The 14910-nt window shown below is 49.4% G+C and overlaps 1 protein-coding gene across 1 annotated transcript; it reads left to right on the forward strand.

The window, feature by feature from the left end:
• The first annotated feature begins 665 nt into the window (after positions 1-665).
• On the forward strand, positions 666-14422 carry ara (araucan). Its single transcript, XM_001353375.4, has 5 exons — positions 666-1286; positions 5509-6042; positions 8699-8814; positions 12220-12551; positions 12629-14422. Exons 1-5 carry the CDS (start codon positions 1236-1238, stop codon positions 13918-13920), a joined length of 2325 nt encoding a protein of 774 aa, XP_001353411.4. The 5' UTR covers positions 666-1235; the 3' UTR covers positions 13921-14422.
• Positions 14423-14910: the final 488 nt, after the last annotated feature.

Consider the following 14910-nt stretch of genomic DNA (forward strand, 5'->3'; position numbering starts at 1 on the left):
GTTGCCAAACGGATTGGATTCGAATGGAATGGAATGGAATGGCCTGAAGCCGAAGACCACGGAAAACAAGAGTCTGAACGAGTGCTACCCCTGCCTGGGAAAGAGTGAAAATAAAGAACAGTTAATGGTCGATTTTCCATTTCAGTTTTGCTTTCTTTTGTTTGGTCCGAGAGCCGGGACGAGGTGCGATTGCTCTCCAAAAGTCGCACCTGTCGACGAGAACATGGGGCCCTCTAGCTGAAGGAAGGCCCGTGAAGGCCCGTGAAGGCCCGTGCAGGCACATCGCACATCGCACACGAGCCCAATGGAGCGCTCTGATTGGTGGGCTTTGGCGTACTTCCAGCCACCGTGGATACGAGTCGGTCGCTGTCGCTTCCCCTGCCCTCCGCTGGCGGTGGCGGTGAGAGAGAGAGCGTGTGTTCCAGCGCAGCGTATGCGTTGGAACGACACCGCCAGCTGCCACCACCACTGGCACCAGTGGCACTGTTCGGAGGGCGTTGCCACGATGCCACGATGCCACATTGCCACAGCCGAGACTTCCAGTCGCATTCTTGTTGGATTGTGTGCGCCCGGGGAGTATAGCGTTGTCCCACTCTCGCGCCACGTCTGCCCCGGCCTGCAACGGAATGCGACTCGACTCTCTGGCCGGCTCTGGACGGGCCGGGCCGGGCTCCCAGCAACGGCATTCGTGCTGGCCCTCGTCGTCTGCTCGCTCGCAACCAGTTAGTTCGTGTTCGAACGTACTAGGAGGTGCACATCTGTAGTCTGGAGTGTTCCGTCGCCTGTCGTAATATACCCGTTCTTGCCGCTGAAATTGTTTCGTAGTATATTTTTTTTGTGTGTGCCACAGAGCCGTCGCCGTGTTGCCTGTGGGCCCGAAGAACGAACCCTTGAGTTACTTTAAGTTGAGTTGAGTTGAGTGCCTGTGCCTGTGCCTGTCCCTCTGCCACAACAAAGATTCCGGTAATCCTAATGCCGAATCTGGCTAATCGGTCGGCGGGTTTTGGTGACCGTTTTTTTTGTGACTGTGAACAGAGCCAGTAATCGCACTGAGCGGTATTCCGGAGGACACTAATCGAATCAGACTGTGAGGAGTCTCCTGCCACATCGTAGTGTCAGGAGTGGAAGATTGATGCTGCAGCCCCACATCTTCGAGATACAACTTTAACAGACAGACAGACAGCGAGAAGAGTACTTTGCAACACCTACGAGGAAGAGGAAGTCAATCAGTGGAAATGGCTGCCTACACACAATTCGGATACGGAGGCTTTCCGTCGGGCTCTCAGGTAACACATTAATATATCTTATATCATGTGTAAATATCCAATTGGAAATGGGACTAACATCAAAAATAGACTGTTTCATTGAATGGGATGTAATAGATGACTTTTGTACTAAATGAACCTACATTTACTTGGCAATCGCAATAGATTATATCCCTTAAATGCTACTAAGATGATAGCTTTAAGTGTAGATATTTTGTTTAGAATTTCAGAATTGATTGCCAAGAAAATAGCTAATGGAAATATGAAGCAAAATCTCAAATTACTCCACACAAATTATAAAAACATTCTGCTTTTATGGGAAATTGAATATGTCGATAGGACAGTAATTAAAATAAATTGAGGGGTATATCCTATAGCAGGTATGCGACCAGAATCAGGGGGTATTTAAATATCCCAGGCTAATACAGAACCCACATACATATATGTACAATAATTGCTTACTACACGATCGGTAATAGAGAAAAACACTGTTTCCATTTGGTGGGAGACTCCTCCAGACACACTCGCTCGTACTCCTCGCAAACGTTTTCCATTTTGGACCACACGAGTCCAATTAAATGTCTGTAGTAGACTCGACTTGAGAGATTCAGAGAGAGAGAGAGAGAGAGAGACAGAGAGAGGGGGGAGGGGGGGAAAAAGCCAAAGAAAAAGAAACAGAAAAAAAACACTCGGCAAGGGACCTGACAGAGGCAATCAGAGAGGAAGTAATGGGAGGTGCCGATCGCAGCACACACTCAGGTGAAACTGTTGAAAAGTCAATAAAATTCAATTGGCGCGATCGTAAATCATAAACTTCATAACCGTAAAGTGACAGCTCAGGGCAGGCCTTGGGAATGCGCCCGAGCATGCGCGCCCGACTACGTGAGCGGGGAATCAATGAAAGCATCCAGCGCCCAGAAGCCAAGCAGCCCAGCAGCCCAGCAGCCCAGCAGCTCCACGGTACGTACGCTCCGGGAGCAGCGGCAGTTCAGATTCTACAACACTGATAGGGCCATCCATGGATGGCCACTGGAGGTCCTACAGAGAGTCGCAGCCACAGCCACGGCCACAGCAAGAGCAACAGCCAGCCAGATCCAAAGACGAATGACTGTAGGCTCCCAGTGATTCCGTGTCGGAATGAGAGAGTGGATTGATCTACTTTACATGGCAATAGGTACTGCGTTTCCAGCCGTAGTGTGTCTGCCTGCCTGCCTGCCTGCCTTCTGCCTTCTTGCCACAGTGCCCACCATGTGGCGCTTGCCGACTTACGCTATCAACTTGGTCATCTCCCAAGGCGGGGGAGGAGGCTGTGGGGGAGGGTCAGGTGGAACCAGAAGTGGAGCGGTGGGGCACCACTGCGTACCAGGCCCCCTCCCCTGCCAGCCTCCTCCTGGGCTCCTGGGCTGCTGGGCTGCTGGCCTGGCGGATGGCAGGGGACGGAGATACAAGTCGCGATTAGATCGCTCTGCGCTCTGCGTTTGCGATTCACAGAAATTTCCGATGTGCAGTGGTAGTGCACACATGGCCAGATCTTATCTGTGCGCTGTCGCCTGCCAGTCGTCTGCGTCTGCTTTTGCAACTGCGACTGCGACGGCGACTGGGACTGCGTCTGTGGATGTGGATGTCCAGAGTCCGATTCACATGGCCATGGCCGTGGCCCAGTGTCGTCCCGCGCTGGATTCGCTGGCGCTTCCTCCAGTGGTCAGGTAAAGGCAAGAGCTTTGCTCATTCTCCAAGCTTGGGGACGTTAATGTGGTTGTGGCTGTGGCTGTGGATGTGGCTGTGGCTTCTCATGAATAATGCATTTGCCCAAGGAGCAGTGGAATCTGGCAGGCGCATAGAGCTCCCTATATGGTGTCGCCTATCAGATCAGTTGTCATAATTCTCATATTGTGTGAGAGTTCTGTTCTGCCCGGCCTGGGTTGGTTCGGAGGCCGGAGCGGATCGGCGGGCAGTGCGTGCTCCATGGGAACGGCGATTGGGCGAGTGAGTTCTTCCTTCAAAGCTTCAAGGCTTCAAGCCTTCAAGCCTTCGTCGCTCCACCAAAAACATTCATTCCCATACAATCAGAAATGTACAATGTATTTGCTTTTTACTAATTAAAATCACGCGGCACAACGAACGAAAAAAAAAAAACCTGAATCATTCATTTCTCAAAATTTGATAAATGGCTGTTGGTTTTTTTTCGATTTTCGTTTTTGGTTGATTTGGTTGCTTTTGTTTTTGTTGGTTTTAATAATGTTGCTTAGTGTAGGTCCCTCTATATATAGTCAACGATCTTGGCCTCGAAATTCTATTATTCGACGAACGTTTCCAGCATGACTCAATATTTTCTTTATTAATTATGAAATGTTGAAATTTTTCATATTTCTTATATCATATTTCTCTCTGGCTTTGGGCTTTTTGTGGTCTGCTCTGGCAAATTAAACTTCTTGTAGAGGGATCTCCTAGAGGGATCGATGGATCCCTTTTAAGAACTGCCCGGCACAATAATTATACGAAAAATACAACAAAATACGAAACAAAATACTTGCAGGGGAAGCATTTCGGGGGAAGGCTGGCCGGCTCTATTGTCAGATTATGTTAATGACTGGAAATAATTATGAGCTTGGCAGAGCCCTAAATGTTGCACAGAATGTTTCAGACCTGTCCTGAACGTGCCACAGAAGCTGTAACTAAGGCAGAAATTGCTGCACGGCGCGTCTGACCTTTGGGGCCGGTGGCTGGGGATGTACGTACGTATGTGGCATATAGGGACCGCTCCGCTCTGCTCTGCTCCGCTCTGCTCCGGATCGATTCCGTTGGCATTCGATCAATTTGTAGCTGTCCATCAGCCCAAGCATTCAACTTAATTATAGGTCCAGCGATATTTTTCGCAAAGAGGCAGCAGCAGAAAATACTTTGAAATTAAGGCAGCGGACGAGGTCGTTTTTCAGATTGCCCGCGGTAATTTTCAGAAGCCTTCGACGGCATGTTCCTGATGGTGTAGGGACGACGTCTCCATCTCCATGTCCATCTCTCCGGCTCCATCTCGGTCTCCACCATCGGCCAGCGGACCTATAGGCGTCGGCTGCCACACCCTCAATGATTTCTGGCATTTTATACAGCCGTTCCCCGACCCAAGACACTCGACCGGCTCGGACTTGGCTGGGCTTGGCGCATTTTGCATATTAATTGCCAAGTGACCGGCGCATGCCATAGGCGAACCTCTCCAAGATGGAGGACATCAACGGACTCTGAAAAAGAGTCTGCCTCTGCCTCTGCTTCTGCTTCTGCTTTTGATGCTGTTGGCTGCACTTGGAATCGATTTGCGGGGTAATTGATGTGGCCGCCATTGCAGTTGCAGGAGCGCATCCATGGGGCTTCAGGGCAGAGCCATTGATTAAGGAAATATGACCGTTCGGTCGGTCGTTCGGTCGGTAAGTCGGTTGGTCGCCTGATCGCCGCGGGATTATGGATCCACGCAGCTTCTGTGCTCCTCCACGGCTGGCGCTGATTGTGTGTTAACACCATATTCGCTTACATGTTATCATCCATCGGTGCATCTTGTAATGCACCCTCTGTCGATTTTTCGAATTAAAACTAAAATTGCGCAGCCTCCTCTCGCGGATTTGCACGGTCCCTCCATCGGGAGATGGGTATCGCGATGCCCGATGCGCGACAGCCATCTCGGGACATCAATATTTATGAAGCGCTTCCAGTAAACCAGTTAACATAGCTTCTCGAGTTAATGTTCTAGAAAATTAGTTTGATTCGTGTGCATCCTGTTTGTGGCAGGGCGGGGCAGGGCAGGCCTGCCGTCTAATGCCCCAGCAAATTACGAGATTGTTAAGGCAGTAGATGGGGCTGCTTGAAAGTGGTTCCATAATCCATACATCCATTCTGTCAGGATTGGGCGACAAATATTATATGTCTTATCTCCCTCGAGGTGTCTCCCAGGTGCTCGAAATTAAGGTTAAAATTGCCCCCTGATTAACAGGCATTAGTTATGTAAACCAGTGGTAGCTCCAGTCTACAGGGTTTATCAGTTATTTAGGGGGCCCGCTCGTTCGGGTGTCTCCGAAGGTTCTGTTTCTGTTTCTGTTTTTAATATGTACTTAAGATAAGAAGGAGCTAAATGCTCGAGCTAATTAAGCCGAATTTGTGTTTTAATTTGCCAAAAACGGCATACCGTAGCCCGTACCGATAAAGCCTGCTCTCACATCAACATATCTCTCGTCTCTTCTTTGCGAATCTTTTGCAGCTCCTGCCGCCAAATGCACAGGCCTCGGAGGACACTTCCCCGAATGTGAACGATGCATCGCTGGTGATGACAAACGCACCGGCGATGAGCCCTACGGGAGGTGCGGCGGACTGCCAGACGAACCAGCAGGCCCCGGGCAGTGGCGGTGGCGGTGGCGGTGGTGATGCCTCATCGGGTGCCCTCAGTCCCAATGCTCTTTCGCAGAACTCGAATGCGGCGGCAGGATCGGTGGTCGGGGGGGCGGCCGGTGGAGCCGCTGACCTGGCCACCGGGGGCTCCCTGGACGGCAACGGTGTGGGCACGACGCCCACAACGGGAAGCTCATGCTGCGAGAACGGCCGTCCCATAATGACCGATCCCGTCTCGGGGCAGACCGTCTGCTCCTGCCAGTACGATTCGGCCCGTCTCGCCCTCTCCAGCTACTCCCGCCTGCCGGCGGCCAGTGTCGGGGTCTACGGCACGCCCTATCCCTCGACGGATCAGAACCCCTACCAGAGCATCGGAGTGGACAGCTCCGCCTTCTATTCACCGCTGGTAAGTGAAAGCCAACAGCCAACAGGGCTAAATGGATTATCTCAACATATGACTTTAATTGTGTAGTCAGTGGCTTTTGTCCGGGGATACAGTGGGATACAGTGGTAGAGAGGGATTGTGAGGGGGGAGGGGGAGCGGGACTGACAACGACAACGACAACGACAACAAAGACGACGATGGCTTGTCAATGCAGTCGAGTAAATCGAATTATCATTATGGCTGACTGAAGCTCAGTCAAACCTCATTTAGCTCCGGTCCGGGTTTAGTTTCCTTTTGAACCCCCATCCATCCTTGGCTCTCTATCTCTCTCTATCCATCTACCTAATTCATGGGCAATGCCGATGTTGTTGCTGCTGTCCCTGCCCCCGCTGCCCCCGCTTCCCCCGTTGCCCCTGCCCCCGCTGCTGCTGCTGCTGCTGGTGGCTTCCATTGCGATACTCGATACGTTGCATAAAGAAAGGCAAAATCATTGGAAACAAAACATATTGCCCCATGGCCTCAATTACACTCCCAGATGAGACTCTACGTATACACTCGTATGTGTGGGCTAATCAAGCTTATGCTCCATACCATACCCCCAAGTCCTCAAGTCCGCTTGCAGTCTCCCGGAGACCGCTGAAATGTACCCGAGCAGGCAGCCGGGCAAAAAAAAAAAAAAACAGAACAAAAAAAAAGAAAAAAAAAGAACTCGAAGCGGGTTCAGAAGCAACACGAGTTGGCTCAATGAAAGGCAAACACAGGCACACAAACACACCGACACACACACACACACGAGAATTTGCAACAATACACTCGTATTCGTATTCGTACTCGTACTCGCACTCGCACTCGCACAACAACGTGGACAGTATTTAGCCTTGACAAATAAGCAGCCCAAAGACTGGCCCAAACCGAACCGGGCCACAACAAAGAGTGTGTTTATAGGGACATCATGTTAGTTCTTGTCGAGGATTATGCTCATCTCCCTCCCTCTCCCCCTCCCTCTCTCTTGACTTGCGACAGGAGGAGCACTCGTCCTCGAGAAGGGGGAGAGAGGAAATGTGTCAAACTTTGATCGCACTGGCACTAGGTACGTATGTTTATGGGAATCATAGGACCTTGGCTAGTTGAAGTGTGGTCTAATTAATATGTAAAAAGCGTCTAATCAACTTTGGCGGCTCTCTCTGGTGGCACATCAAAGAACCCTCGGCGAAAGAGTGATGTAACGGCGATGATGCCTGCCCCCAGGAGAAGCGGCAAATGGGGCGGACACTCTGCGGCGGCAGCCACCAAAGTGTCATGTTAAATTGTTATTTACAACAACAGGAAATTCATTCCGAGTTCTCTCTCCCCTCCGCTGCTCTGTCTCTGCTGTGGCAGTGTGGCAGAGTGGCACTGTGGCAGAGGCAGAGGCAGTGCCTGTGTGCCCGTGTGTGCCCGTGCCCGCTCGTACTACCTGGCCAGAGTGCCGTCTTTATCGGCCCGTCACGAAGCGCATACTTTTAATTAAGAAAATATCACTGGGCCCCCACCGATAAGATGTCATTGCTCAATTTTGTTGCGTAGTGCGGCCCGCCCACTCTGCTGGCCCTGCCTCTGCCTCTGCCCTCCCTCCGAGGTGCTAATGCTCGATCTGGAGGTCTAACACTCTCCCAGATGTGATGCACCTGTGACAGTCTCTGGGCTCCTTCTCCTTCTCTATTCACTGCGTGGTGGCCATGTAGATGGCTCTCTGGCGATAGTCGTGTGCGATGTGCGATGTGCGATGTCCAATGTCCGATACCTGTTCCCCAATCTATGGCCGGAATGACAGCTTGATAAATATATTTGTCACTCGGATGCGGCGGCATCTGTATCGGTGAATCGGCGAATCGGCGGCGATGGAGATGGCGATGCCAATGCCGATCCCGATGGCGACGCCGACGGCGACGGCGTTGAGGTGAAGGTAGAGCAGAGTTAAAAATTAATAAACAACGGCATACATGATGTTAAGCAATTAAAAATGTTAATACCCTTTCATAAATCAAGAGCTCACAAAAGCTCGGGTCGACAGCAGGGCCAACCAGATTGGGCGCTCGACTCGCCCAACCGCCGGCGATCTGGCCAATAGTTGTCGCTCATAAATCCGGCTGTCATTTTCCGAGGGCATAAATCGCAGCACGCCACAGCCAGCGGACAGTCGGACAAACAGACTTTCCGTACAGACCAACAGACCACTAGTAAGCTCCAAATTAAAATTCGAATCGAGACTTCGAACATAAGCGCTTCCATATAATACATACTCGTATAACAATAATCGGCGCTTTCGGCTTAGATAATTTTTGTTTTTGATTTTTAGGAAAGTTGTTGGCGGCAGCCTTAAAATATGTATTTGTTTGTTTTTTATATCTGTATCTGTATCTGTAGCTGTAGCTGTATCTGGCTGTAAAATATGGCCGGTTTGAGCATTTGCTTGTTTCATTGCAAAATATGTTGGCAAATTATAAATTCCATGTTAACAAAATTGTCAACTTCGAAAACTGTGGGAAAATATTTTTCGCTTGAATCTTTAATGCTTTAACGCTTTAAGGCTGTGACAAATAATAACTCTATAAAAGTCCGAGTCAAGGGGGTTTCTTTTTTGTTGTTTTTGTGTCTAGAACTTTTGCGGAATGAAAAATATTCTCGATTATTTCAGAGCAATCCGTACGGACTTAAGGAGACGGGATCTGGCGCGGAGATGGGAGCCTGGACATCGGCAGGCCTGCAGCCCACAACGGGATACTATTCCTATGACCCAATGTCGGCATATGGGTAAGATATTCAATATATTATATAGATATTATGGGTGGATATTTTAAGATATGTATATTTCTCGTTAATTTATACGCCATTCAGGCCAGCTCCTGGGCAGGGGCAAGGGGCTTTCAGCGGGTAATCGGATATCTTTCAGCAAACAATTAAGGCCCCATCCAGTCAGTCATTGAGGTCTTAAATAAGAATTAATTACCCCCTCGGCTAATAGAAATTGAAAGCCTTTTAGTCCGAATTGAATATATATGCTGCTCTGCTCTGCTCTGCGTATCAAATGCAATCGCGCGTCCATAATTAATTACAAAATATTTGCGAGTACTTGAAATTGATTTGAGTTTAATTGCCTTCGGTGGATGGGTGGATGGCGTCTCTGCTGTGTGCTGTGGCGAGGTCTCTCCCTAGGGAGCGGCGATAATAAAATTTGAATGCGCGAAATTATTTATTTATGATTGCTGCCACTGCCGCTGCTGCTGTTGCAGCAAAAAAAAAAAAAAAAAACACAGCAGTTAATTGCACGACAGAGCGTATAACGCATACTCTTGCAGGAGTTCTGGATATATATAGAATTTATTGTACATATATGTATGTATGTATATGGATGTATCTGTAAGATATACATACACACGTGGGTGCATACGCATACGCATACGCATACCAGAATTGATACGACTACGGACTGCGGACGGACGGGACAGTTGGCGGCGGAGTCCGAGTCCGAGTGCGAGTCCGAATACGAATGCCAGTACGAGTCCAAGTTCGAGTGAGAGGCGGTGGCATGCAACGGCTGCGGCTTCCCGTTGGACGACGGCCTCATGGCTTGCGTGCGGAAAGCCCATGAAATCGAGCTTGCTGCGGGACTGTATAGACTGGGACCTGGAACGTGGACGTGTACGTGGACGGGGAGACTGCAGCCGAGTGAATGAATGAATGAATGAGTGAGCGAGTGAGTTGTAAGCGCTGGCTAAAGGGGATCGAGGTGTGAGCAGCAGCCACAGCAGCAGCAGCAGCAGCAGCAGCAGCAAATGAACGCCATGTTGGCCGCCATATTGGGGGCCAGCATACACGTACATGCACAGTGTACAGTGTACAGATACATACTTAGCATTATATGCACGCGTATAGGTAGTATATGGGTTGACAAACATTTAAGGGGGGAATGATTGCGCTTTGTATTTGTAGCTCATCGCCACAGATTGGCAGTGGCGTTACCCCCTGATCGAGGGGGCTGTGGGGTTGCAAAAGGTAGCAAACTGACTGTCTGTCTGTCTAGTGGAAGGGTGATGGACGATGGGCGATGGGGGGACAAGTGACAGTCAGTAATTACCGACTGACAGGCATGCCCATGTCTGCTCGGCGCTCAACTGGAGCCAATGTCATTTTGTGTTTTGGCGTGCGGGCATTATTTGTTTAAAATGTGTTCGGGGGCCTGTAAATTGCAGCTCCCAGATAATGGCAACAACAACGACAACAACAGCAACAACAGTAATTGGTGGACGGACCGCCGTCGACCAAATTGCATGTGTTCATATAAAAGCTGAAATGTAAATGTGTGTAAGCGGGGTCTAAAACTAATAAGCGGTCCGTTCGGCCAACCTCAGTTTTGTGGCTAAAAGCCCCGGCTTCATCGGCTTCATCGGCATCGGAATCGGCGGCATCAACATGGCATCCGTCTCTAACTTGGTCTCTGCCCGAACAGTGGCAGTGGCAGCAACGGTCGGTTGTATTTGTGTGAACAAGAATGTGATTTGTTAACAAGATTATGGCCCGCTAGCAGAGCAGAGGCGGCCAATTTCAGCCCGTGCGCAACGTATTTTTATTTTTTTGTTGTTGTTCTTGTTGTTGTTGTTTGCGAGTTATGCCAAAAAGAAGCAGACACATGTACATATGTATGTACATACATATGTATGTATATGTACATATGTATATGTATATGGCTGTTTTGTGTAATTATATATGGGCCGCAACGAAAATAGGATGCGTGCCAATTACTGACAAATTGATGTTTGTAAGGTTGTAAAACATCAGAGAACAAAAAAGCCCACTAAGCGTATCATTCAGTGCTTTATTTACGGGGGTATCCGTCTCCGCCCCCGGGAACTACCGACCTGAGCGATAATAATGCACTACAAGTACTAGTACTAGTACTAGTACTATTACTAGTTTGTACTTGTATTTGTACTTGTACCTCTTTCTCCATTCAATGTTTCCACTAAAGAATCACTGGGATTTTAAAGTCCACATCTCCGTCGATAGAATAGTCTCCACCCACAGCCCATACCATAATCAAAGTTGATTTGAAGAGCAACAAAAAAAAAAAGAAGCGGAATAGCAATGAGAAGGGACCCGGACAGTCGGGCAGACGGACAGTCGGACAGACGGACAGACGGACAGAGCCCGAATCTACATCCGACGGGCAGCAGGCCAAGCTCCGTTGTCGTACTTTATCTTGTTGTAAAATTCACCGCACAAACTGTTGATTGTGGCACCATAAAATGCCATGAAAAAGGAATAAAAAGTACAACAAAAAATAGAACAGAGTGAATCGGGATAAAAAAAAGGAACGATTATTGTGGAGTCTGGAAAAACAGAACAGCAAAAAAAGAGCGGTACGGGGAACGGGCAACGGGGAAAGACCCGAAAGTGAAATGCCCCACGAGGACGAGGAGGAGGACGAGGAGGAGGACAAGGACGAGAGCAAGTGCGAGAGCGAGAGCGGAAGGAAGGGCCGGATGTGCAACGGAATACGCACGGGCTGGGCTGGGGTTTAATTTAGCTAGGAAATGCTTGGGGCAGGCACAGGCTGGCACCACTCCCAGCGAAAGGGAGCGTCCGACAGGGCATAGACCATTATTGCATAGCAAAGTGGAGGCGGATGAGGATGAGCATGGGGATGGGGATGAGGCCACATCCTCGGATGGGATAAAAAACGCGATAAGTGCAGTACAGCCGGCACCCAGTGTTGCACCCACTTACCATATGCTCTCGTTGCGCTGTCGTCCTCGTTATTGCTGGAGATGCCTTGCTTTGCTCCTTTTTGTGGCCGTTTGCCTGTTTCACAACTGTGTTTTACAATACTTTGACGTTGTACTACACTGAAGGGATCCGGGATCCGGCATACCGGGATACCGGGATACCGCGGGCTGGTAGCTGCTGGCTGCTGGCTGCCTGGCTGCTGGCTGGTGGCAGCGAAAACATCAATTTGAATTTTCCGCATTTTTAATGAATCTCCATGTTTTGCTGTCTTTTGCGCTTCTGCTGCCCCGATTCGTGGCGGCGGTGGCGGTGGCGGTGGCGGTAGCGGTGGCATTGCAATTAGAACCGACCAGAGTAGAGTGCTGGCACGCCTCTTTGTACAACAAATTACGGACAAGACTTAAAGGCTACCATTAACTCTTTTTATTGCAGCTATGGGGCCAGCTATGATCTGGCTGCTCGCCGCAAGAATGCCACCCGCGAGTCGACGGCCACGCTCAAGGCCTGGCTGAACGAGCACAAGAAGAACCCCTATCCGACCAAGGGTGAGAAGATTATGCTGGCCATTATCACCAAGATGACGCTGACCCAGGTCTCCACGTGGTTCGCCAATGCCCGACGGCGCTTGAAGAAGGAGAACAAGATGACTTGGGAGCCGAAGAACCGCACCGACGACGACGACGACGCCTTGGTGTCGGACGATGAGAAGGATAAGGAGGATCTGGAGCCCATCAAGGGATCCCAGAGCAGCAGTTTGGCCAAAGGTAATCTCCACGCTTTCATTGTTAGTCGTTGAAGTAATCTTCACAGTCGGATGTATGCCTTGTTCTTTGACGCACAGATGTGACCAAAGAGGAGGAGGATGCCATCGACGAGGATCAGAAGTGCATTGGCCAGGCGAACATACTCCGCGCCGGCTTTGGGTATCCCTCTGCCGGCCCCGGCCCCGGCCCCTACCATGGCGGTGCCGGTTCCGGCGGTGGTCATCCGGCTGGGTACCACCCGTACCACCAGCATCCTGCCTACTACCAGCCACAGCAGGGCATGCTGGGCAGCGCCTTTCACGGCGGAGCAGACGGTGGAGGCCTGGCCAACAAGCAGACGGAACACAGTGATCCAAAAAACCAATTAGGCCGGGACTGTGGCGTGCCGATTCCAGCCACCAAGCCCAAAATCTGGAGCTTGGCCGACACAGTTGGCTGCAAGACCCCGCCGCCGTCGTACATGGGCCAGGGGCAGGTGCTGGCCCAGGGGATGCCGCCGCAGCAGCAGCAGCAGCAGCAGCATATGCATCAGCAGTTGCATCCGCAGGTGCAGCAGCCACAGCAGGAGAACATGGGCATGGTTCCCGGGAGTCCGGGGCAAGCGCCGCGAGCCCATCAGCCGCAAGAGCAACAGACACTGCCGATGGGGAACCATCATCTGTTCAACGGAGCACCCTATTTACGGCCGCATACCACGGCCTACGGGGGTTTTCTAGGGGCTACGACGCAGCAGCTCCATACTACGAACAGTGCCCCGTACAACAGTACGCAGCTGCAGCAGCAGCAGCAGCAGCACAGCCAGCGGAGCAGCAGCACACACAGTTCCAGCGGCACACATACGCCTACCATCCATACTACGGGAAATTCGAACGGAGCTATGGGCCTCCTGCCCCAGGCTCCAGCTCCGGCACAGCAGCCGCTTCAGTTCTCGGCCCATCGTCAGGGACTCCAACACCCGCATCCGCATCCGCACTTGCAGCAGCAGCAGCAGCAGCAGCTGCCATCTCAGTCAACAGTGAATCCGCGGGCGATGGGGTTTCTCGAAGCCCAACCCGATACTCCACCCCAAACTCCGCCGAATATGAAAGTGTTGAACGGAGCTTTGAGTCTCCTTCCTACCGCTTCTCAAGCCCCTATGACCGCTACTTGTCGCAGTAGCAGCAACAGCAACAGCAACAGTATCGGCAACACCAACATTAACGCCTTCAACTTCGGCTCCAATTATCCGATGAACTTCTCGGCCCGTCTCGGTGAGTACTCCCCCAGAGATGAGTACAGCAGCGGGAGCAGCAGCAGCTCCTCCTCGCCGCAGCTGCAGCGAAACGAGGCGGCCATGTTCAAGCCGCTCTTCAAGAAGTATACCAACTAAATACCAACTAAGCTCAACGGGAACCTACATATTTACTATTTGACTAACTGTTTAGACTCCATGTGCACCATGCTTCAGAGGTGCTTTACGGTTCTGACATAGACAGATATCCAGATTACTTAATATACAAGTGGCCGACGGGTTCGTGCAAAAATATAATGAATTGTGTAATATTTAATATTAAAGCTACAAATATCACATTAGTATATATTTATCGTAAAATAAATATATTATTTTTTTTTTTATTAAAGTTATGAATCGTCTTAATGCGTATTTAGAGTATCGGATCAAATGTTTCTCTTCAAACAATTTTTTTTTTTTTTTCAGCAATTTAAGCTAAGAAAACAAAATACTAAATTAGAACAAAATAAGGTTATACAACTGTGATAAATTTTTCATTGTCTAACAGACTTCACACTAAACAAACACTTCGTCTATATGAACACATATAATCTAAATAATTTTAAATCGTTCAATAAATCTTTATAATCATGAAAAATAATTGAGCACCCTGCCCTTGTGTCATGGAATTTTTTGGCATGGAATTCTTGGGAAGTAAGTATTCGAATGGACACTGTTCAGCACTAATTAGAACAGGTATAATCGAAGATCCGATTTGGGGAAACCCCAAATTGAAAAGATATATGTACATTGCTTAATGCTGCTTTCCTCTGTGAATACCAATAAAGCATTCCACTGGTTCTGCTAATGGACGGCACTTATAAAACTTATTAAACATCAAGCAACATTCTGCCACACCTGGTAGAACATGATGGAACCGCGTACGTACATTTGAAAACATTACACTAAATAGTTATTGATTTTTTTGTTTTTTTTTTGTTTGTTGGTAATTTATACGCCAACAAACACTTTTTGCTAAAACTATGGCTAATTGCTTTCCCGCCTCTAATGCATTACTATAATTTATGCAATTTCCAATTTAACATACGACAGGTTGTCTGAAAAGCGATGCTTTACAAGTATGTACAT

The sequence above is a fragment of the Drosophila pseudoobscura genome, chromosome X (genome assembly GCF_009870125.1).
Source record: "Drosophila pseudoobscura strain MV-25-SWS-2005 chromosome X, UCI_Dpse_MV25, whole genome shotgun sequence".
Taxonomy (NCBI): Eukaryota; Metazoa; Arthropoda; class Insecta; order Diptera; family Drosophilidae; genus Drosophila; species Drosophila pseudoobscura.